At 36.8% G+C, this 25,065-nt stretch overlaps 1 protein-coding gene across 5 annotated transcripts in view; it reads right to left on the reverse strand.

The window, feature by feature from the left end:
• Positions 1-14,622: 14,622 nt before the first annotated feature.
• The window catches only part of MYBL1 (MYB proto-oncogene like 1), a 28,657-nt gene continuing 18,214 nt past the window's right edge, over positions 14,623-25,065 (reverse strand). Inside the window, exons 9-16 of one of the 5 annotated variants that reach the window (XR_012128218.1) lie at positions 24,579-24,812; positions 23,104-23,472; positions 21,153-21,295; positions 20,627-20,741; positions 17,359-17,475; positions 17,166-17,270; positions 16,657-16,774; positions 14,623-15,428 (exon numbers count right to left, since the gene is read on the reverse strand). Coding sequence is in view for 4 of the 5 variants with exons in the window: in XM_017677276.3 (XP_017532765.1) it covers positions 15,300-15,428; positions 16,657-16,836; positions 17,166-17,270; positions 17,359-17,475; positions 20,627-20,741; positions 21,153-21,295; positions 23,104-23,472; positions 24,579-24,812 (1,392 nt within the window). In the remaining variant the exon portion in view is untranslated. Of the gene's footprint in view, positions 15,429-16,656; positions 16,837-17,165; positions 17,271-17,358; positions 17,476-20,626; positions 20,742-21,152; positions 21,296-23,103; positions 23,473-24,578; positions 24,813-25,065 lie in introns of all 5 variants that reach the window. The other 4 variants (XM_073229606.1, XM_073229605.1, XM_017677276.3 and 1 more) reach the window with 4 other exon arrangements.

Here is a 25,065-nt window from a genome sequence, read left to right on the forward strand (position 1 = left end):
ACAATTCCTGAAACTCCAAAGAACTCTCTGTGACTTTGTGCTGTTTAGTCCCACGATTTCACTCTCTTTTTAGAAGACCAGTGACATATTTCCCCAGCGCAGCCAGTCATCTGTGCATATTTTCTAGGATGGTTTCTAAGAAATGCAGGGTTAGGTGGGAAGGTGGAATCCAAGCAGGCTGGCCATGGGCAAACATGTCAGAAGTGGCTTTTGGAGTCCCCCTGGAGCACCTTTTCTCTTCACACCCCACCCCCTCGAATGCCAACAGGAACCCTCTACCAGGCTCCGACACTGGTCTGTCTATCCTCTGTCACTACAGACATCTCCCAGCTCCTCGTGTCCCTGTAGTGCATTTGGACCAAGTGCATGGCACTCTGCTTAAGTGACAAGCTGTGCTAATGTGTTAGACTCAGGGTCGCCACTGCAGACATAACAGGGACCTTTTGCAGAGAACACTGCTAGACCTGAAGAGGGCATGTCAGTGGACCAGATGTTCAGAAAATAGAGGGCCGCTTTCATACTCTCCCGTCATTTCCACTGGTCCAGGATAGTGCTGTTCTGGACTGAGCACTCTGTTCAACAACAGGACATTTACCACTTTGGATGGCAACCAAGCCTCAGGCCTGGAAAAGTCATGTTTACAACGATAAGTTCTGCTGCAGACCGAGAGTAAGGGCCACCAGAGGTGACAGAGGTCATGGGACACACACGCTATGCAAAGAGTATGGCTCTGCCTGCCTATCTCCTCCCCTCCCCTCTACCCCAACACACACACACACACACATACACACACACACACACACAAACACTACAAATCAACACCTGGGCAAGTTGCTGCCTTATCTCCTACCTACCAGGGCTTAGGGCTTGCTCTGCCCATGAACACCGGGCTACGATGTAAACTGGGGGTTTTCCCTGGGGGTACCAATGTCCCCCCTCCTCACCATCATGCTTTCTCTCTGCGCGTGCATCCACCTCGCACCCAGCACCGATCCATCCTCACTGACATCTTTGCGCCAAAAAGTCCCTCCAACAATGGCCAGCCTCTGTTCAGCCGAGTGCTAACACACTCCGCCCTCTGCTCCCTGAAAGGCCATATGGACACTCCTCCTCATTTGTTGGCCCACATCTGACAGCGCAAAAGCCTTTTTATCTCAGGAGGAAGGAGCTCAGTTCTGAGCAGCAACTCCTCCCCCAGACGCACACAAAGTCAAAAAGACTTTTGTCCAAAGGGCCTGTCACAGAGAAAAAGTTTTGTTTTCTTAAAAAAAAATATTTTCTCTTCCCGCCAAAATGTCTGCACCGGCTGCAGCAGGTCCGTGGAGAGCCTGCCATCTGACCTGCTCAGCACGTCCCTAATTGCGTCCCATCTGGTGTCTGGCACACACAAAGGCCGCCGGCCCCGCGCGCCCCGCCTTTGTCCCGGCGAGTCAGCGCCTTTGCGCTCGAGTTGCGCCGCGGCCCGCAGTCCCCAGCCCGGCGGGGCGCTCGGGGACAGGCGCAGGCCCCAACGGCCCCCAGCGCCCAGGAGACCCACCCGCTCTCGCGAGTGGGGCAGGGAGACAAAGGCCGTCCGGGGCGGAGGGCCTGGGTCCCTCGCAGCCTCCGGACGGGCTCCGAGGACTGACAGGTGGCGGCGGACCGGCTCTGCGCCAGAGAGAGCGCCCGCGCGAGCCCCGGGACCCCATGCAGCGCTGGGGACACGTTCGGCAAGGCGGGCGCTTCTGACGCAGCAATTCCCGGCTCGGGGGGCACGTGCCGGACTGCGGTTCCGGAGGCCGGCCGCAGAGCTGCCCGGGGCTCCCAGCACCTCCTTTCTGCCTAAGGGCAAAACTGTGGAAACAACTCTAGCAATGAAGAATTGGTTGGATTATCTAAATTATGAAATAATTTATACAATATGGTTCCATTTTGCTATAAAATGCATATGTAAATTTACATATACAGGTATGTATGTATGTATGTAGAAAAAGGATGGATATACACCGAGATGTTAACTGATTTTTTCTGGATAAGGTTTATAGCTGATTTTATCTTCCTATTTTTGATTCCCTGTATTTCTGATTTTTCCACATTTTTTATAGTTGTTTAATAAAAACTGAAAATTAAACATGAATGCTGGAGACAGCTGTCTCATTTACTTCTGGATATTATTTGAAGCCATGGGCTACATGATGTCATTTGACGGAAAGTGTAAATAGAGAGAGGGTCCAGGGCAGAGACCTGGGGACTCCAGGAATTAGAAGTTGGGCAGTGGGGGGAGGAGGAGACAATAAGGAAACCCCGAGGGGGCAGCCAGCAAGGAAGGAGAAAACCAGAGGGATCTCAGAGGCCAAGGGGAAGAAGTGGTTCAGGCAGAAGACAGTGAGCTCTATCACTGGTTCTTAAGAGGTCAGATAATTTAGGACAGCAAATTGGACGTTGGGTCTGCAAAATGGGATTTTATCGGAATAAGGAGGAAGTTGGAAATGCAGTTGTCGCAAAGAAATGGGAGATGTGGATGGCAGTGAGCATGGAGGGAGGGTTGTTTTTGTTTTTCGTGTAGGAGATATTTCAACCCTGTTGTAGGGTAATGAGAAGTATGAGTAAAGAGGGTGTAAGCGCTCAAGCAGTCGGGGGACGCTGGGCAAAGAAGAGAGGATTGTAAGCGCAACAGCTTGGGTCGACTGGGGGGCCGCCAGGCCAAGATCGGGGCGCAGCCCCCTCTACACCAGTAAAAGCAGGGGTGACAGCTGCGTAGGTGTGGCTGGGGGAAAGGGAGGTATTTCTAGGCTGATTGTCACTAGCATTTATTTTTTCTTAAGGAGCAAGCTGAGAGGTTATGGGAGTCTGAGGAGAGGTGCAGGCCAGCCTGACCCTCTGAGCGAGGGTGTGGGGGCCGGTGTGCGGAGGTCCCGGGCGGGAACGTGCGGCCGTCGCAGGGACGGCGGGAGGAGGGTGGCGCGTGCTCTGTGAGCGGGAGACGCGGCCGGGACAGGCATGGCCCGGGGAAGGCTGCCCTACAGCGTTTCTCCCCTGCGGACACTGGCCCCCGATGGGCTGCAGCCCACTGCTGGAAACAGCTTCTCTCGCCCCTTCCTAAAGGCCTTCTGACTTGGAGCTTCACTCAGGGGTCCTCCCGCCAGAAAGCTGAGGAGCTGCTGTCACTGAGCAGAGAGGAATTGTAACTAGGGATCTGTTTCTAAAAATTAAACAAGGAGTTCCTGGAGATCTAGGAGTGATTGTCTTTATCTACTGAGTTCTTGGTACAGAACTGAAAAAAATAGGAGCACAATAAATAGGCATTGAAGGTAAGGAGGGGGAGGAGGGAGTGAGAGAAGGAGGAAGAAGTTTCTCCATTTGAGGTTTGAGAGAATCAAACCTCAGTAAGGTGAATAGGCCTGTTCCCATACCCTGCTTATAAAACCAACCAAGAGTTACATATTAACACCTATTATATTATCCCAGACATGATCAGAGCTAGAGGGACCTTGTCTAGGATTTGCTTAGGCTTACCATCCCAGGGCAGTTATGAATAACAACACATTTCAAGCTTCAGACTGTCCCTGGGTTAAATGATAAATTATATAACATGGTCAACCAGTTGCAGCTGCTATCAAGTCCACAAAGGCCTCTGAGTCACCCTCCCCTGAAAATTGTGGGCTCCTCACAAACTGAGTAGAATCATCAGTGGGCCCTGAGTACAGACTGGGGGTGGTTACTTCAAATGCTCAATCTGCAAACTCAAAACTCAAAACTTTTTCATATTTTTTATGGGTCACTATCAGATTCTCACTTTTGACCTCCCCTTCACAGCCCTACAGTATTGCATATGAATATGAACTGAGCTATAACTTTTTAAAAATGTTTTGCTCCTATTTTCTTTTTTTTAATTTATTTTGTTTTGTTGTGTTTTTAAATATAATTGAAATGCAATATCCTATTAGTTTCAGGTAACTCCTATTTTCTTATTTTACTATTTTATTGATTGTATAGGACAAAACAAATAATTTAAAGTTTTGTTTAGGTATAACTTACATATCATAAAAATCACTTATTTTAAGTGTTCAATGCAGCAATTTTCAGTAAATTCACAAAGTTGTGCATCCAACATTATAATAATTGGATTAATTTTATTTATATAATGGAAATCATGTATATCTTGAGTTTCTATTAACATGAATTATTAAAGGCTACACAACTCTATCCCCAACTGTATACTCCATAGCTCTCTTTCTACTTTAATTTCATAATTTATATCTGTCTCAGGAAATGACTTCATCTCAAGATATATGGGAATGATAAAATAATGATCATAATGTCAAGCATCATAGTACTTCAGTATTTTTTTCCAAGGCACATTTAATCTTCTATTTTTCATGAAAGGGTGAAATATAAATGAGATGCTAGCTCTCTCCTTCCAACGGAGGAGAAAGAGGATAGCTGACATCTGATGATTTAATTACTCAGAGAAGTTCTGCCTCCAGGGATCACCTTGGACCCGACTCCTGTGCTCACAGGGGCCTCTGCAAGGGGCGGCCCAGGAGTTGAAGCTTCATTGTCTTTTCAGGTCGCCTATCTTCTCTGCTCTTCCATTTGCTTGTCTATAAAATGGAATCAGAATAGCTGGAAGCCATGGGGCACCACACACAGGCTGGTTATTATTCCCCTGATGCCAGTGCTCGGGAGTTGGAGTCTACGTACGGGAGGAACACTGCCCTCTTAGCTCCTTACAGAGACCAGTTTCCTTCCAGAGAGATTATTGTCATTTTTCAACAATCTGTGCCCTCCTTTCTTATGTCACTTTCAATGGATTTTTAGATTAGTGGACGTGGTTAGTTTTTACAAACTCTCTCTAGCAATGTATAGCAAACACAGGAATTAGGTAAGGCAACACTTTGTCAGGATCTTCCCCTTAATTATTGCTTCTGAAAACAAAGCCTAATAAAATCTGATTTTTTTTTTTTCTGGATTAGAAGCAATTAGAAAAATGTTAGAGGACTCAAGAGATTCAACGGTTCTGACCTGTGAGCAGACGGGCCATTCATAACTTTGTAGTTTCTAATTTGGAGCAGTCTCAAATGAATTTCCGGCCCAAGCTGGTCTGCTTATAGAACAAAAGCCTGGAGATGTGTCTGTTTCACGCCCCACTGGAGGGGCACACTGCTCAGGGCCAGCCTCCCTGGTGGCCTTGTACTCACCAGAGAGACTCACTGCCCTCAGAGATTTGGCTTTTACAAATCACTACAGGAAAATCTAGTTTGGACAATACACAAACAGTTTCCTTCAAACCACTGAGCCTCTGCCACAATTCTTTTTATTTTGTAAGTAATCCACAATGGTTTCAATGAAGTATTTCTTGTTACTGCTTTGTCCCCAAGAGAAGTATGCTTTTCTGAAGTGACTTTTCCAAAATGCTACAAAAACTTTCAAAGTTGTCCCTGTAAGTCTCTTATCCACAATTTACACATTAGGTCTCTCCAAGGACCATTTACATGTAGCTGTTTTTTACCTGATATCCTACAGGCAAACAGGGTACTTGTAATTAGGTACCTATAAAATAATACACAACTGGAGAAAATACCCCAACAAGCAAGAGATGCCAAGTGTCTCCTTCCATTTTAAACAATTAACCTCGGTTTTAGTCTTGCCTTTGTAAAAGAAATGCTTCTGCAATTACAGCTACTCCAACCTCTGCTCTGGTCCCTTATCTTATATAATAACGGGGATGGGATGGAGAGGGGAACTGCAAGGTGGGTAGGAGAGAGGGATGGAAAAAAGGAAACCTGGCACCATCTCACATGCAGATCTAGTCCGAAAGAGCAGGAAAATGGGCCTTACACAACCTCTGAGCACTGGAGAGAGAAACAAGTTACAAATGAACTAATTTTAAAGAGTTAAGTGGTGAGGTATAGCTATTACTTCCCAAGATTTCTCTTATTTTCTCTTTCGTATTTAAAAAAGAGTATGTTTCAAATATACTTGGAGATAATTGAATACTTGTGAGCAATTTCTTTAAATATTAAATGTCTAGTAATTGCATTTCGTAAGAGATAGAATTGACCTCAAAAAAAATTTTTTTTTGAACAGTTAACCAGGGAAGTCTCACTTCAACCTTTTCTTTTAGTTGAAATATCATTAATATACAATCTTATATTGGTTTCAAATGTAAAACACAGTGGTTCAACAGTTACCCATATTATTAAATCCTCACCCCCCTCTAGAGCAGTTACTATCTATCAACATAGAAAGATGTTATGGACTCACTCACTATATTCTTCATGCTATACTAGCATCCCTGTGACCAACTTATATTGTGATTCCAAATTATTGTGCCATTTATCCCCTTCAGCCTTTCCACTCACCCACCTCAACCTCTCCCCTTTGGTAACCATTAGTCATTTCTCATTGTCTATGAGTCTACTGCTGCTTTGTTCATTCTGTTTTGCTTTGTTTTTATATTTCACAAATAAGCGAAATCATATGGTATTTGTCTTTCTCTACCTGGCTTATTTCACTGAGCATAATACCTTCTAGATCCATCCATGTTGTTGCAAATGGGAATTGGCCTCAAATTTTAACCTAAATTTATGAAAGTGGGAAAAAATATATCTGCTTAATCAACTTTTGATTCTATGTTAAACTTCGTGATTCCACCTTTCTTAAGATACTTGCCCCCTCTGTTTACACCCCAGCCCAAAGGCATGAGCAATTTGTACTAATGCCTACTATTGTTCTTCCTGAAGCTTCAATCCAGGTTTCTTCTCATCTCAAATTTGGTTTCATATTCTTCAAATATTAGGCTTATCTGGCTTTTTTTTGTGATATCAGTGTAGCTTAATGAATGGTAATGATTTGTAATAAGGAGAATGTGCTCAACCCTGTATGTGGAGAGAATGCTTCCCATATATACATACATGGATGTATATTTTAGTGGGTAAATGAGAAACCCTCTTACTTGTTAAAAAAAAAGTTAAGAATAAAAGAGCATTTAAGATACAGTCCACCTTATAAGGTGTTATCTGGATAGTTTCTTTTCATTGACTACAATTTCTGTAATTATGTAATCAATTACAGAATTATGTAATTATACATGTATATACATATGTAATTAATGTTTATTTGCTCCATTATTAGAAACGTGTCCATGGACTATACATCTGCCACAAATGCAACAACTCACACTACTATATTAGCCTAATATGGAAAGCAGAATGGTGACCTCCAAAAATTTGACATGTGAATCTCCAGAACCTATAAACATGGTCAAAAGGACTGAGCGAAAGTGATTAAGTTAATGATCTTGACATGGGGAGATTAGCCTGGATTATCCATGTGGGCCTAGTATAATCACAAAGGAGAGGAAGATTTGATTAGACATATCGTGAGGGAGATTCCACCAACCATTCTTGGCTTTGAAGATGGAGGAAGGGACCATTAGACATGGAATGCAAAGCAGGCAGCCTCTGGGAGCTAGAAAAGGCAAAGAAATGGATTCTCCCCTACAGCTTTCATAAGTAATGCAGGCCTTCTGACACCTTGATTTTAGCCCATTAAAATGGACTTCAAATTTCTGATGTCTACACTGTAAGATTATAAGTTTGTATTGCTACTAAATTTGTAGTCATTTGTCACAGCAGCAACAAGAAACTAATACAGCAGAACTTAGTGTTTACAGGGAGATATCTAAGCTCTTTCTATTTCAAACCTCTATGATCTGAAATAATTGAGCACAGTGACTTGAATGAGTTGTTAGTTCTTTGAGCAGAAATGACAAAATTATGGACACAAGCTGGCTGGGTGCTAAGAAACCAGCCAATTTAATAGTTCTTATTAGTATCTAAGAAAAATCCATAAATATAATCCAATGTAGATGATTTATAATTACATTGTTTTTAAAGAAAGAATTTACCCAATAACTGCCTTTATATGCCTTTTAAGTCAAGTTTTTAAAATACGCTATTTCAATAAATTCTAAAGTCCTGCAGGACTTACTGACACTAGTAAACACTACATGTTGACAACAATAACCAATAAGGCCCTAATTGTGTATGTTGGGTGGATTTTTCTAGAATCAATAACTTATAGAAACAGATTGTATATATTTGTAGAGGAAGGTTCTGCAGAAATAACTACAGCTGGTAAGTGAGAACCAGGAGGTCAAAGGGCTTGTCCTAAGAGCTTATTCCTTCCAACACTCCCCAACCAAGTGTCAGTTCTTGTATGAAATTTAGAACAATGTATGCTCTGTACACCTCCTGCAGCTGTGACCTCTGATCATAGAACACATTGTTTCAGTGGATGCAGTAGAAGCCTAGAAAGCTTGCCCTGCTGAGAAGTTGTGTAGAGTGGAGGTGGTTCAGCAGAGAGCCTGGATAACAAATGTCAACCAATAAATCATTTTAGCGCCATTCTATTTATATTCTTGTATTTTATCTTTCTCCCTCTTCACCCTTTCTGCAGGCAGGGAGTCTACTCAAGCATCATTTCCCCAAGGAAACCTCTGCCTAACCATCCATCTAGTTGGATCCTGTTATTTTAGACACCTATAAAACACTGTATTTTTCCTTCAGAATGCTTATTACCGTACATTAAATCCCAAAAGATTAGAACCAGGTCTGATTTACCTCTAGGGATAAATTATGGTAGGACATGATTAATATTTGTTGAGTAAATGAGTGAATGAGCAATATAGAATCAGGATCTGGGTTCTGGGGATTCATAGCACATGGAGTTCTGTCTTTCCTCCCAGAATTTAAGCAGGCCAGCAGAGCTACTTGTTGTTGCTCATTGTCACATCCTTTGGGTTTTGCATAGTTGCAGGTAGTGTGCTAAATGCTGGACACCTTCCCTCAGGGAGCTTACAATCCACTGAGAGAGACAATATATCACAGTATACAGTAGACCTCCATTTTACTAATACATAAATGGGAGCTTGTGACAGAAGGTCCCAGGTTGATGAGAAGAATTGGGATTAATGAATGTCAAAAGACTCAAGGAGGAGGGAGGGGGAAAAGGGAGGGAGGGAATAAGGATTATAATGACTGTAGCTGACTAAATTGCTCTGTTGTGGCCTGAAATACGTAGCATTTCTTCTGAATTACAAAACATTTTCTCTGTGAATTCCTAGCGAATTAGAACTGCACTGCCCAGTGCTGTAGCTGCCTGACACGTTGCTATTGAGCCCTTGAAATGTAGCTGGTCTGAATTGAGATGTGCTGTTTAGTGTAAAATGCACATTGGATTTCAAAGACAGAATGGGAAAAAAAAACAGAATGTAAAATACTTCAGTAATGTACATTAATCACGTGTTAAAATGATATATTTGGGTTAAATACATATACATATATGTATATAATTAAATATGTATATCGGGTTAAATAAAATATATCATTAATTTTTTTAATGTAGAAGCCCTCTTATCTTACATTATTTGCACTCATTGTTAATTGAGCAAAAGTGTTCAATGAACTGGAGAAGGCCTAGTAGCCTACTAGCCATGGGTGAACAGGGAACTTGGAAATGAATGGGAATATTGTCAATCAGATGAGTAAATCAAGTGAATGTTGTCCAAGAGAACATCAACATCAAATAAACAAGATGACACATTGTGCTACCAAGAAATGCAGTCGATCAGGTGCAAAGTAACTAGTGGACCACATTAGATAGATGAATATTTTCCTACTGGTAACTTGGTGAATATGGGTATTTCAGTGGGGTAGGAGTAAAAGCATGAACTTTGAGGTAGAGGCAGGGGCTGAGCAAAGATTCAGAAATGTAACTGAGGAATATTTACGGGGAACTGTGACTAGTTTGGCTTTAGTGAAGAGTTCACACAATGAAATAGAGTAAGCTCTTACACAGGAATTTAGTATGTTAGGTGTATATAGTCCAAGGAAATAGCCACTTATTTCATGTAGAAATGTAGCAAAAATTTACCTTATCAGAAGAAATGGGCCCAACATATGCTAGAGAACAATGGTGAGAAGTTCATAAATGAATGTTAGCTTTGTAGACTTACAAGTAAGCTTATGAGTGGAATAGTGCAAGGAATAATTTGTTACATTTTGCTATGGCAGAGTATTTTTATTTTCCTCTCATCTCCAGCCTACACTTAATTTTTAAAGTGTTGAGCTATAGTGTACATACATACATAGCATAATAGAGCTTATATCTGTACAAACTTAGCACATCCGTAAAATCAGTACCCAGAGCAAGGCACGGAGCAGTGCAGCTCCAGGAGCCCACTCAAAGCTCTTTTCAACAAGTTTCCAGGGGAACTACTATCCTGACATTTAATAGCATATATTAGTTTTGCCTGTGTTTATACTTTTGTAGAATTAGAACCATATACTACCTACTCTTTCGTGCCCTATGCTTAATTTTAAAGAATCAACCCAAATCTCAGATGACTGAATGAATCCCAGCTCATTATACTCAACTGTACAAGACTTTTAAACTTAGCCTGTCGTCTATATCCATAAAAGTGGATTATAGCAATGTTTACCTAACGGAATTGTCAGGAGGATTTAGTGAGTTAATGTATGTGACAGAAACTGCACTGTACTCAAAACTTTTTTGTGAACTTCCTGGGTGGTACTAGCCCAGCCATTCTCCATAGTACATGGGGCAAGTCCTATCCAGGCAGTGACCAAACTATTCCCTTATTCTCAAATGAGCATCTCCAAATAAAATAGGATACCTGGCTACTTGATTCATCTCACTTTTGGCCAAAGGAGAAGAGGTGCCATTTCTGTTACATACTTACTCATCTTCCTTTATAGAAGGGTCATGTGCTGTTTACCACAGTATGCCCAGTAGATAACAGCAGGTATTGTTAAGTACTTAGTTAACTATTGGCTGCTGGTTGAACGACTAAAAAAGTGCTATCTATATTGGGGTTTAGGAAATGATGTCAGAATCTGATCCAGTCTTTTGAGCTAGGTCGGGTAACATTACAATAGTAAAATTAGAGTAAAATATATCTCCCTCCCTCTTTCCCTGAACTGGCCAGGAAAGTCCACTCAAACCTAGCACATTTTGTACTTCGAACTTACCTGAACTCACCGGATCTGAGACCTTTAGAAATAAGGGCAGTACTACACTGCTTTTAATACTGAAGTTTGCTCGACCTCAACAGCTTTAAATGTACTAATGATCAGGATACTAAAAAGTTTTCAAGAATACTCTCTTCTCTCTTCCCAACACATGGCAGCCATGAATAATTATTTCCTCGTACACTTTACCTTGATTTTCTACCAATCCTTTTCACTATTCTTGACGATATCTATTCATTAAAAACAAACAAAAATTCCACTTGACCATATCTATTCATTAAAAACAAACAAAAATTCCACTTGGTTCATTTTACCCTCTACTACTTAATTAAAAGTAAATGTTCACATTTTTCTCACACAGTAGGCCGTACCTCTTCAAAAACTACTATGTTTTACATTACAATTAAAGTTTGATTGGCTAGCAAGCCCAGCACTCTATAACTGAATAAATCAAGCAGGGAATTACATGGTTATAAAATGAGGTAAAAGATTTTAACAAAATAATAGTTTGACTACAAAGCAAAACTGGTTTCATGCATGTAACTAAGAAACCAAAGCTATTTCTTTAATCTGTTGTGTAAAGTAAGTGTGGTTAATATTCCAATAGAGTCATGACTAATTTTTAAAAATTCTTTCAACTTCTGAGATTTTCTAAGCACCATGCTAGACACAGAAGCTATAAATAGCAATCTCTACTCTTCAAAACATGTCTAGTGGGAAAGTCTTGTGGAAGCATGAGGATAATCAGGAAATGATTCAGAGACCTGTGCCTTGAAGGCTGAGTGAGATTTTAACAGCCTCAGGAGACAAAAGCTATCATGCAGATTGACCATTACAAACACAAACATGGAGATGAAAGTATGCACATACAGGTTTTTGGAAGACCCAAGTCACCAGGTCTAGATTAGGAAGTGCAGAAGGACAATTATTATTACTTAGGCAACAGACAACTATGGAAGGTCTTTGAGTAGGAAAGATGTGATCAGATCTTCATGTTTTTTGACTTATGTTCACATATGAGAACATGCATTGTCCTCTCAGCAGTTATATTTCACACTGTAAATTAACAGACTGACATGCTGGCTTCATGTCAAGTCTCAGTTGATATAAGCATTCTACTGAGAGGTAACTCATTTTTGTTGGATTAATCCATCAATTTCTGAGTGTAAGAAGCTAGAGGTAAAAATCAGGGTGGTGATGAGTTCACCAAAGCAATGCCAAGAGCTGACTGGGTGACCATTTGGCTTTGCCCAGGTGACACCCTGATGTTGCCACATGATTTGATATCTCTATAGAACAGAGATCGGAGTGATTAGTTTGATAATCCAAGGAAGAGATGAAGAAGGAATTAGAGCAGTGGCTTTATGCTGGCTGAGAATTTACAACAGATTTCAATGTGGGCGATGAGGGAGGGGCAGGAGACTTAGTGGGTGATGGAAGGGAAGGCAACACAACTGAAAGAACAAAGGACAGGTCCAGGCTGGGAAAAAGAGAACATGCTGCATTTAAGGTGTTGAAGAACAGTCTTATTAAAATACCAAAAGGCAGCTGAAAATACAGCTCTTAATGAGACTCAAGAAATGGAAATAGTTGCAGTTTCATTCCTTAAGAGGTCAAGTTGTGTTAACAGATTAAAAGCACCTGTAAAAGGAGCTCTAAAGGAGAAAAAAAAGAGGTCTAAGAACAGAAATGTTAGGGTTAAACCTTTAAGGGTTCGATCAAGACCATGAAACACAAAACCAAAATGAAATGAGCAATGCCAAATCAGCTTGTACACAGATGCTTTATTGTGGATGTTAATTGTCAACATTGTATGCAAGATTCTCTTAGAATGGAAAGTCTTCTGATAAATCAAAAAACTCAATTTAGTAAGGGTAATTGCTGTATTAATGCGAAAACCTTACAACAAAATGAAGTATTATATATGTGTAGTCAGTTTCCATGCAAGTATGGCTGCTTCACATATGTCTGGCATTGATAGCATACTGAAAGAAATTCAAACGAACACAACAGTACAAAGGTGACTTAAGATACCTGACATGTTTAAGATTAAAAATCTTCTTGCAAAAAGCAACAAAGCAGTTAACTGGAGGATTCAACCAATACCAACCCAATATGTACTATGTCCAATAAGCTCAGGCTTACCTGTAATACATTACATTTGGGATAATTTAATGCTCAAGAAAAAGTATGCTTTAAAAAAATATAGCTCTTTCAAAATACTATACTTCAGTGGTTGGAGGCTATGTACATCCAAACCAGCTAAGGGCCACATTAAAAAAAAAGAAAGAAAAAGAACCATTCTGTGCTATTATAGTGCAAGGTAACAGAAACTGAAATGATCCAGTATGATTTAGCTACAGTCATTGGTTTTATAGAGTGAAATTTCTGCGAGAAGTTCCCTAATTACGAAGCAATCAACAGACTTAACAAACATGCTGAGAAGATTCGAAGTGGTTCATCTATCTGTTATCAACAAGGCATAATCTTAGTACCATACATTTTCTTCACTTCTCACTACATATAATATGCAAAAAATGAGCAAGTGGATTTAAATAGCTTAAAACCCTTTTAGGACTACTGTTCAAGAGCTAGGCATTAAAATATTTCCATTTCTATTAACATAAAATCAGAAAATCTTAAACTGTTTTTGTTTTAAGGCATAGTATTTTGGTATTTGCAAGAATTTGCCTGGTAATGGCTGATTCCATTAAGTTAACTTGAAAACTTGCCATCATTTGCTTTTTATCTTTTCACACAGTGCAAGTGGTGGTCGCTCCTTCCTTCTCTCATAGCAGCAAGCTGATTCTGCTACTTCCATAGCAGCATACTTCAGGAGTGGAGAGGGAGAGAGTGTGTCAATTATAAATAATTAAAACTACAGTGTACAATTCTATTTACCTGTCAGTGTTTAAGTTGACAGCACACCATTTTGTCTAAAAAAAAAAATTACATAAACTCTCTACACAAAAGTTAATAGACATTCTTTCAAGAAGAAAAAAATTAAGTGCAAACACCTAAAACAGGCAACTGAAGCAACTGTTGTAACCTGTAGAGAAACACAAAATATTTATAAAAGGATAAAATATTTTTATAAATAAAAGATAATGTTCTCTACTTGCGAAACATTGAGTAAATATAATAAACTTCTAAGTGCAGATTGTTTTTAGGAACCAAAGTACCATATTATTTTTTAAACAAAAATGCAAAAATTTCAAACACATATACAAATTACCAGATTAATTTATATGACCCCCCATATAATTTAAAAAGAAAATATTAAATTATTATTTAGTACATTTGTAGAACTACTTCATAACCAACATGACTTAAAGGGCATAGTGCAATATTTAGGTAGATGTGACATACAGTATACATTCAGTATAGTATTCTCTGCAACTATAACTTACTACTATTTCATACGTAAAAGTCAAAATTGTTCTTTACTGTGTTTTTTGTAATAACAGGAAACAACATTGGCTTCTAGAAACCCTGTATAAGTATAAATATCTACATTTAAGCTTTAAAAATGAAAATAAATTATAAAAACAGACTTCTTTCCAATTTACAGTTTTCCTGCTTCTACATACTGTACAATACATTCAACAAAACTCTCAGCTCTTCTGAGGCTTATGAAGGAAAATACTGACTCTTTACTAATAAGGAAAAATTTCATTTCAATGTTTTTTGTTTTTAGTACTATGCTGAAATAAATACATTTAACACTGTAGTTAATTTTACTGTTTTTAAAAAATACCAAAAATAAGTAGTGCAACTTTCGATCCTTCCTTCAAATTTCTTTCCACTGTATTTCTTCGTAAATGGTAGCCTAAGTAAATCAGCACATAGGCAAAAGTACTTCACAAAACCATGTGTGCTTCCCATACAGACTCATTTCAGAGATCATACATACTCATAAACCTATCTATAACAAAATTGCAGCATCAAGAGAGTATAGCAACATAAATTTCTGAAGAAATTGGGTGAGAATTTACTTTTGGAATATCCATGAACATTCTAATATGATTTCCCCATTTGTTCTCTAAAAACAATTTTTAAAAATCCCCTCTCTTAAAAAGTAACTTATGAAATTACCTATCCCTACTTAAGTGGCTTAGCTTTCTGCTTGCCCAATATGAAAAAAGATGCAAACCGCTTTAAGGCTGCATTAAAACTTTAAAAACAATTGATAAAAATTTCACTGCAACCTAATTTGGCATAGAATGCAGTACAGGTGGGGGCATCCCATGGGCTCAGTGACAGTCACAGGATGAGGGCTCTCGAAGTACTGCTGGAGGCTGTGTAAGTACTCAGGTATCTTCTTGCTTGTTCAGTCATGATAAGTTGGTCTTCCGTCTTCCCATAAACCACTGTCTCCCACTCACAGCTTGACTAGGAAGGAAATAGTAATACGGATGTAAAAATTACTAAAATAACCATCCATTTGTACTTCACCAGTAGACTTTTAAAGGTCAATTACTTTAATAGATTGGAATTTGATTATTATAAAAATGTTTAGATAATGGCATTGTGATTCTCTTTAAATAAGGTTTTAAAAATATATAGGAAATATTTATGATCAATTTTTTTAAAGTCAGTTTTTTAGCTATCTATGTTGTTTACAGGCCTGTGGAGGTGGTTTAGAAGTTTTGTCACCACAGTACCACCCAAATCAAATCAGTCTTAACATGGAAGCAAATGTCAGTCTTTAGTGCTTCAAGTTTTTAGAAAAGATTTAAAGTGAAGATGTAATCCCAATGAATGAGCTGAGAATGCTTTCTGTCTTGCAAATTAGGAAATATGTTCATAACATAAAGTTACGTTTGTTTCATTTGTTTTCTTCCCTTATTATAAAGGTTACTATCTTTTAGATATGACCTGCTATATAATAAAATTTTCCTGAAGTCTCTGTAAAAGACTGGAAAACTGCATCATTTTATATTAAGAGAATGTGCTACATGGTCTTTGAAGAGCAGGGCTCAAGTCAGAGATGAGATGGCCATATCTGACTGCCAAAGATGTTTTCAAGGAATGCTTTTAAATGTCAGGAATGCTAGTGCTTGCAGTCATTGCACTGTAAAGAGGAAAACTTCCTCCTCAATAAACTCTTAAATTCTCTGGGTTGAATTCTGAAAATAATGAAATAAAAATTTTTCTAGACTTAATTTGCAGTTACATAATGGCTGCATACCAATAGAAAAAAAGGATTTTGTTTTATAACTTCTGAGCCAAAAAGTTCACTGGAAACCATTATACCAACAAAATCAAGTTGAAACTGCTTCCAACCACTTACCCTTTCAAGCTAGCAATTAGGGTTATAAGTTTTTGTTATAGGAGAAGACGAGCCAGAAGTAGACATCTTTAATTTAAAAATGAAATAATGCTTAAGAAATCACCAGAAGAGTCTTTGACTGTAACTCCAATTATATAGTTTATATGTGCCAGGATAAATGGGTCTCTTAAAAACTAAGTCTAGTTTGTGTGACAAAATAATGGTGAATGTTTAGTTACCATTAGAGTCAATTTTGAATTTATAAAGAAAATTTTTACTTTGTGTAAAGACCAAAGTGATAACTGAATAAACAACAAAAATAACTAAAAGATATTTATAAATCCATACCTGAAGATTCTTTTCCAATGTGACAACTTTAGAAGTGTTAGGGTTTGGTTTCTTTTTATTAAGTGTGTATGTTTTGTCGGTTGAATTTATATCTTGTTTTTCAGGAGTCAAGTTGTACCTATTGTCATGTATTTCCAATAATGGTATCATTAATAAAGATGTTGTAAATATATTTTCTGACTAAGAGAGAAAAAAGAAAGAGGAAAATGAAATAACTAATTCAAAAATGGAGACGAACAGAGGGATTATTGAGTAAGTGGTAGTGGAAGTCCTGTTCATTTCCCTCCAAGAAAGCTTTTGGCTCCAATGAAATTTCTAGTAACATGGCAAAATTAAGTATTTCGGATATGAACTAAAGATACTGAAATGCACACACAATGAGTAAGAAACAAGAACTATTAGGACTTAACACAACCATCTTTTATTTTTTTTAATTGCCCTGCCTCAAGAAATGCATATGATTAAATGAATAAAGCAACCATCTTAGTAAAAAAAAAAACTTCACAAACCTGCGTGTCTGAAATGTCTTCAGTCAGCAGTTGAGTACCTGGTTCTTCTTTTTCCCAATTATCTAAGACTAGTGACTTTCTGACTTTCTTTACAGAAGCAGTACGCTAGAATGAGTAATTTACAATAGACACATTACGGCAAAGTCACACGGACATGGTAAGACTCTTCCCAACAATAATGCTAAAAGATTACCTCTTGCCTGCAACTTTTGTAAGCAAGTTCATCTTCCTCTTTGAGGAATATATCTGTTCCAGTTTCTTCTTTTAAAACTTCCCAAATATCTTCTTCTAAGAAGGCAAGTGGCTGCGACTAAATAATTTTATGGAGTTTTTAAAAAGTCATTTATAGCAATTCCTTTTTCTCCCCCAATATAGAGACCCATCTTATATACTTTTTCAATACTGGTATAATTTTCTCCCAGTCCCTATAGATACACTAGTTTTGTGGCAAAAATAATACTGCACACTGCAAGCATTAAATGAAATCTGGCACATTCTTCACTCTAGGCTACTAAACAAAAATTTTCCTTTTGGGTAACTTATTATAGCTCCTGCTTCAATCAGAATGCTCAGAATTAAACAGAAAAGAAGTTATATCCCAAGTGTTTTAATATAAAAAAAGGAAATTTAGAACAAATTGGGACTAAACTAGCTCTTTTTTTGGACATACAATAATAATTTCAAATGTACAACATAGTGATTTGACAATTATATACACTACTAAATGTTCACCGTAAGTGTAGTTACCATCTGTCAACAAAGAAATTAATATTAAATATATTCCCTATGCTAATTTATTATATATAATTATGCTAATTTATTCCAATGACTAATTTATAGTTGGAAGTACACTAGCTGTCTTTATTCTACTTTTACTGTACTTATCATATACATAGTGTGTAATTATTAGTTAATGTTTCTCTTACCACTAAATGTGTGAGCTACTTAAGAGCAGCAATCACATCTTCATCTTTGTATATGTCTTGTACACAGAGCATAAGCTTAGAGCTGAGACACAGTGCTCAAGAAGTGTGTATGTGCTGACTAGACTCCAGGAGAGTATATGTCTAGTGTGTATTTGAGGGCAGGATACAGAAACTTGGGTGTGGGCTGAATAATGAAATAGTCTCAAAGTGTTACTTATCTATCTTTCTACCAAATAGCTAAGTACACCACATAATTCAGAAAAAAATGTAAATTATATGGAAGTTAACACCTACTATAACCAAGATCTGCTTTAACAAGAAAAAAAAGAGGAATGAAATTTCCACTAAATGAAAGAACAAACTGGCAGCACGTAATGACTGTGATGATCAAGGACCAGCAGTTTATGTTCCCAGTCAAGAAAGCTAGGGAGAATAGCATTCATATATAAATGAGATTTCATAGCACTTAAAACAACTTTAGAAATAGAAATCGAATTTTAAAAGTGCTCTCATCTACAGCCTGAGACATGCAAGCATTATGTTAGTATTTCTGTGTACTGCTCCAAGAGCTTTTAAGGATTACATTTCATAAAGAGCACAGATTAGGTGTTCTTCAAAAGAAATCCCATAAGAATACAAATGTCCTAGAGAAATGGCTAAGACACAGATGAATTCATCTGCTACCAAGATTTATTCTTATTTGTCCTAATGTAACAAAGAACAGAACAACTGCATTTACTACTTCAGTTTGATACTACCAAAATTAATGGATTTATGTTTAAAGAACTTTCATAGCTTTTAGTCTTTTGAGTTAAGTAAACATTAGAAGAATCAATGCTTATTAAGAAGACAATAGATATTTAAGATGTACCTCATTAAAATGCCAAAGCCAATGTCTAATAAGTGCATTTGACTTATAAGATACATTAGAAAGGAAGGTGAATAGTATATAGCAGGTAGTAAACAACTGGAGGAGGAGGAAAAGTATACACCTATAAGTGTTTTAGAAATTTTAATTCCTAAATCATAACTTTCCTTTTATCTTAATGATGAAAATGATCTGTTTTGGCAATAGATAAATTCTTCCCAAACATGAGCAAACTGGAAGGGACCTTAGGTCACTTGAAGTCTAATTTCTCATGCACTACTATTAAAATGATCATTTTTATTCAACTTATAGGTTGACCAAACAACACTGAGGCATTGCAGAATTTTTAAATTGGAATTCTACTTCTAGTCAATAACCTTATTTGTCTATCTCCCAGTTAAGCTACACACCCCTAGGAAAATGGGAACCATACCTGACATGTTCAACATTACATCCCCACGACCTAGCCCAGTACCTATTAGGCACTCAGTCACTCTTTGTTGAATTAAGAATTTTAAAAATGAATAGAAAAATAGTGAAACAGATTAAATCAATTAGGTAATTCCATACAATGAAATATTACACATTAAAAACTACATATATATATGTATATACATATTACACATTAAAACTACATATATATAAATATATACATTTATTAAGTTTTAAAAAGGTTGTAACATACAAAATGTGACCTCACTTTTATTATGTATATTTGCATAAATAAAAAAGTCTAGAGAGCTCCAAGGAAAATTGTTCATAGCAGTATATGCAGCTAAGTGACAAAAAGACTTGATCAAGCTACTATATACCCTCTAGAACAGTATTTCAAAAAAAAGGAAAAGACTAGAAGATTTGAGTGTGACCCACTTCTCTGATAAAAAATTGATTGAATCAAATAAGCAAGAATTTGTTAATAAATCTACCCAAGATGTGACTAAAAATAGAAGAGCATAACTAAAGTACATAGAAGTAACCAATATTTTATTTCCAATAAACCTATATGTCAGAAATCTAAATCTGCCTAGATTAGAATGCCCATGGCTTGTCAAAGATACTTCAAAGTTGACAATATATATATGAAAGCACACATGTTCCACTTCATTCCATGAACTACTATTGCTACCACTATTATTAAAATAATAACAGCAGCAACTTAAAGCACATACCTAACTGAAACTTAGCATAAACCCCTTATTTCTATTATCTTTTTATCTTCACAAAGAACCATATGGGTATGTTTTAGCTGACCTTAAAGAGGTATCCTGATTCATCACTTTCAAAAATATTATTAGGAAAAAAAATATATATACATTATTAGGAAAGTGATTATGTATATAAAGCTTTAAAATTATTTTCTTTTACTGCAGGCAACCAGGACTGAAACTATTGAAAGGTGGGTTTTAGTACTAAGAAAGTGGTTCTACTGACACTTTATTTGCTTTCTCTATATGATATAATACAAAGAAATTATGAATTCAAAACAAGCCAAGCAAAGATTTAAAAGTCAAGGAAAAAGATTAACACAAACGTATAAATCAAGAGATAACATTTTTTATCAGTTTCAATGAACATCTTTTTTAAAATGTTAAAGTTCAAGGATAAAAATCAAAATCTGTTTTTATTAAAATAAGGAAAGTTTGTAAAAATAAAAAGTGTATACATACCACAATTTTAAGCGGTCCATATTTTTTCTCCTGAGCAGCAAGCGCATTCTTAAAAGGAGTAGGAGTTCTTGGTGTGGTACCCAATATAGATCTTCTAATAGTAGGTGTTCTAAACCTATCCAATCATTTATATATTTGTATTATAATCAAAATTTGATCTCATATGAATTAAGGAAGACAAACTATGATAAAAGCACACATTAAACTTTTCTTGCACATACACATTTTATTTAAACATTCCATCTTAAAGTATGCCTGCCTAAACTGATTCTTAGTCCAATCAATAGCCTTAAAATAGAAAAAAGGACTAATGTAGAAAAAAGTACTAAAGATGTTGGTTTGCTTAAGATCAGCTTTACGTTACACTTAGCTGGTTTTCAGTCTCCTAGGGATAAAACATAAGGTCATGATTTTTTTTAATTCTAAATCCCATATGGACAGGGATTATATGTATAAATGGATAAAAAGCTAATCTAATCTTGAAATCATGCTTCCCATTTTCTCCAATTATTTAATACCTACTTACCCTACATTTTCCTTTTGATCTTTGGGAGTTGTTTCCTTTTGAAGAGGAGTCGTAATGAGAACTTTCTGCCAACAAATAGGGGTTGATGTAAATGAAGGATTTTCTATATTAATTTGTTCATTTCCAGGGCATGTGTTGAAAAACTGAAAAAGGAAGAGAGTTTAAGACAATTTCTAGAATTTCAAAATCCCTACAAGTATTAAACTGGTAAGATTTTCGAAGTATTTCCCCATTCCTTTTAGAAGATTATCAGAAATACTCATTTACATTCCACTCCATGAAAATTAAGCTCCATGAGAACAGGAAATCTTGTTTTGTTCATCATTGCCTCCCCAGTACATATAACAGTGTTTAGCACATAATAGGCTTTGAAGAAATGTCATTTAACAAATATTCAAAAGTTACAAAACACAGTACAAAAATTTTAAAACAGTATACTGTCAAACAGGAATCTACAGAAACCATAAATAGCTGGTGTGTTAACAGTGTATCTGGAAAAATAAGTTTTATTATTTTATTAATAAGTGACCTTAAGTGTCTTTTCTATGACAATAGTTTGTAGAATATAATGCTTTGCTGGTAAGTAATACAACTGTCTGGAAAATTTGTCTATTTAGAACAACTCAGAACCTTTGAGAAGCCAAGACTGGTATTATAGAGTCCATTTCCCAAATGACACAATTTACTCATTGGATCTTCATTTACATACAAGTGTGAAATATAAATTTATTTGTGTAGCCAGCACATAAAAAGCAGAGGTAGGAATAGGAATACATGGAAATTACTTTAGGGCTGCTTATAACTGGAATGAATTCTAGCTCTATCACTCTGGCTCCTAATATTTGCAACATATTTAATCCTAAAATTAGTAGTCAAACCCTCTTAAAGAACTGCAGTGATGCCCATTATAGGATAAAATCCAAGCTCTTTGCTATAGGATATAAAGTCTTTATAAATCATGCCTAACCTTTTCTGCCACTATCCACCCTAGTGAATATTACACTTCTACAAAAATTGCTAGTGTGCGAAAACTCCAAAAATAGAAAATTGCTAGTGTGCCCAGCCCCATTTCACTTTCCTCAGGATGCTTTCTTCTGAGGGCTACTTTTCATGCTGTAGTCTACGTAAATAGCAACCCCTGAAGCATGGGAGCAGGGCACAATTTTCAGGAAGTAAGTAGTTGTATACTGCCAGATCCTCTTCATCTTCCAAGCATCAATATATGTCCAATAATATCCCAGCATCCTCCAAGATTTATTTGACCATTAAATTTCCTTCTTCTACCATGAAACTTTTTAACCTCTGTCAACACACTTTCAGTAAACACCAGCTCCATCTCACTAACTGACCTTGGACAAATAGCTTAACTTCTGAATTTCATTCCACCTACTTCCTAAGGTTTTTGGTAAGAGGATTAACAGCCTGGAACTTAATGTTTATTAAGAAAGACAGTACTACAAAGTAAGAGGTACAGTTTGCCCCAATATAAATATCTGCTGCCCAGGGACATAACTCCAGAAGAAAGCAGGTAAGTTTCCGACATCCTTCAAAAACCTTCTGATACATGAAATGCTTAAAGTGAGCAGTTGTCTACTGATATATGCCTGCTATCTGTTGAACAGTTTTAGTCAGGAAACTGGGTCTCAGTCTCAGCTCTGCCATTAGATAACCTGGGCAAATCATTTTACCTTTCTAGGCCTATTTTTTGATGAGTCCTATAAAGATAAGGCTATACATCTAAAACATCTTTTAGGTCTAAAATTTGTAAGATACTATAATGCAACTACTGCGCTTTGTGAGATACCTTCTGACTTAGAGAGCTTAGCACTGATTTAAATACATTATCCATTTCTATGTGTTATCAAAAGCAATGAACTGCTAGTAAGGATATTAGAGATCTAATTTAATCTAGCTCATCAACATATGGAAACATATACAAAAACATTACTACCTGTGAAGGAGAAAATGGTAGTGTTTTCACCGGTGTGTGTTTTAGTGCTGTATTACTGCCATCACTGAACGACCCATCGTTAAGTTCGTTGCCCACTGACTGACCGACTCTCATTCTTCTCTTCTTTCTGAGGATGGCTGGTGGAGTGCTAAACTTGGCCACATTTGGAGACGTTAAAGGAACAGCCTCACTGTCTGCACCATTACAATTGTTTTTCTTCTCTTCAAGTACAAGACTGACATTAAATTGGCATTCCATGGCTCCTTCGTTGTGTTGAATTTGCATTAGTTTCACTGGGGTAGACTTGACAGGAGAAGCAGAGGCCTCAGAAAGATCGAAACTGGTGACATCACTCCATGCTACAGGGTCCTGCGGTAAATCAGATTCTCAGCTGGAGTTCAAGCAATGGCCTACTTATATCTAATTTTGAACACAGGATGATGATTTCCACAGAGTTAACTCCTCATTTTTATCAGAAGAAATAGGCTTTCCTTGTTCATCTTTTTTTTAAGCAAGATTATTTGAGAGGAATAGATTATGGTTTTACTACAAGTCCAATTTAGAATATCCCAAAATAATTTTTCACCTAATTCTGTAGCTGAAGCTTACTGTCAACGTATTTTAAATAAAAGGAACAAATTATTTTAAGTTATTATCAAAGAGTACAATTCATTAAGACAATTCACACTCTATTCCACATCAGAAAAATAGATTATCAAATTCTACATAATCGTTTGTAATGCATATGGAACATCTTCAAAATGGTCATATACTTTGATCCAGAAATTCAATTTAACCTAAGGAAATAATCATGATTTTATATAAAACTTAACATAAATGTTCTGTAATTTGTAATACTGAAAAACTGGATACTACCTAAATGTCCAATAACTAAGAATGTTAGGTAAATAAATTTTGTCACATTCATATGATAGAATACAATAAAGCTATTAAAATTCAAATTTAAAAAACAGTTAAGAAAACAGAGACATGATCATGATATTGTGTAGAAAACAAAAAATCCACAAACGGAAGTGTATATTTTGGTTTAAAAATATATGCATGTATGTGTTTCATACATACAGAATACAGCCTGAAAGGAAATACCTCAAATTACTAACTTCTGGGTTTGTGCAGGATTTTAATTTTCTTTTTTACTGTTTTCTCTAGTTCCCAACCATCACTAATATACTTGTACAACTTGTATAATAAAAGAAGAACTGTTAAATTTTTAAGTTTTAAAAATTCTAGACAAGGTACATAACTGAGGAAGAAAATATATATAAGAAAATATGTAAGTGTATATATTACATTCATATATAGTTTCTGCCAGAAGCCACTGCCAAATATCAGAACAAAATTAACCATAACGTACAAAGTAATGCTTAACATAGAACTGGTCAGTGTCTGTTAAACTAAGTTTCCAAACATGGTTTCAAATTGAGCTTTTGATAATCTCACAATTTCAAACTTACAGATTCAATGAGTTCTAGAGTCTCTGCAAATTCTGGGATGGTCTGTAGAGAGGACAATACAGCACTTGCCTCCACAGCCAGGAACTTTGTGGGTGAATCCTGCTGAGCAGACACAATCCGATTTTCATCCACACTGTAAAACTCACTAGTATGCTCCTCGAGGCTATTTAGAGTATTAGACATGCTATCATCCATGAGGAAACTACTAGACCAGCTAGAAAAGCTTCCAGGTTGCTAAAAGTACAAAAGAAATTTGAATATTACTTGGCAATCTCAACCTGAACATAAATTTGGATTTTAAGTGTTTCTTTCCAAAAAAAAATTCACATCTCAGCTAAAAAGAAAGTAGCAAACATACTGTCTCTCCTCAAAATAAATATATTTTTTCATTAAACCTCATATCTTAACTATATTTTTTCTAACTAAAATTTTTAAAAAGTCTATGAAGTCAAATGAAATAAGTCACAGTGAGATAAAACTAGCATAA

Source organism: Manis javanica, chromosome 2, assembly GCF_040802235.1.
Source record: "Manis javanica isolate MJ-LG chromosome 2, MJ_LKY, whole genome shotgun sequence".
Lineage (NCBI taxonomy): Eukaryota > Metazoa > Chordata > Mammalia > Pholidota > Manidae > Manis > Manis javanica.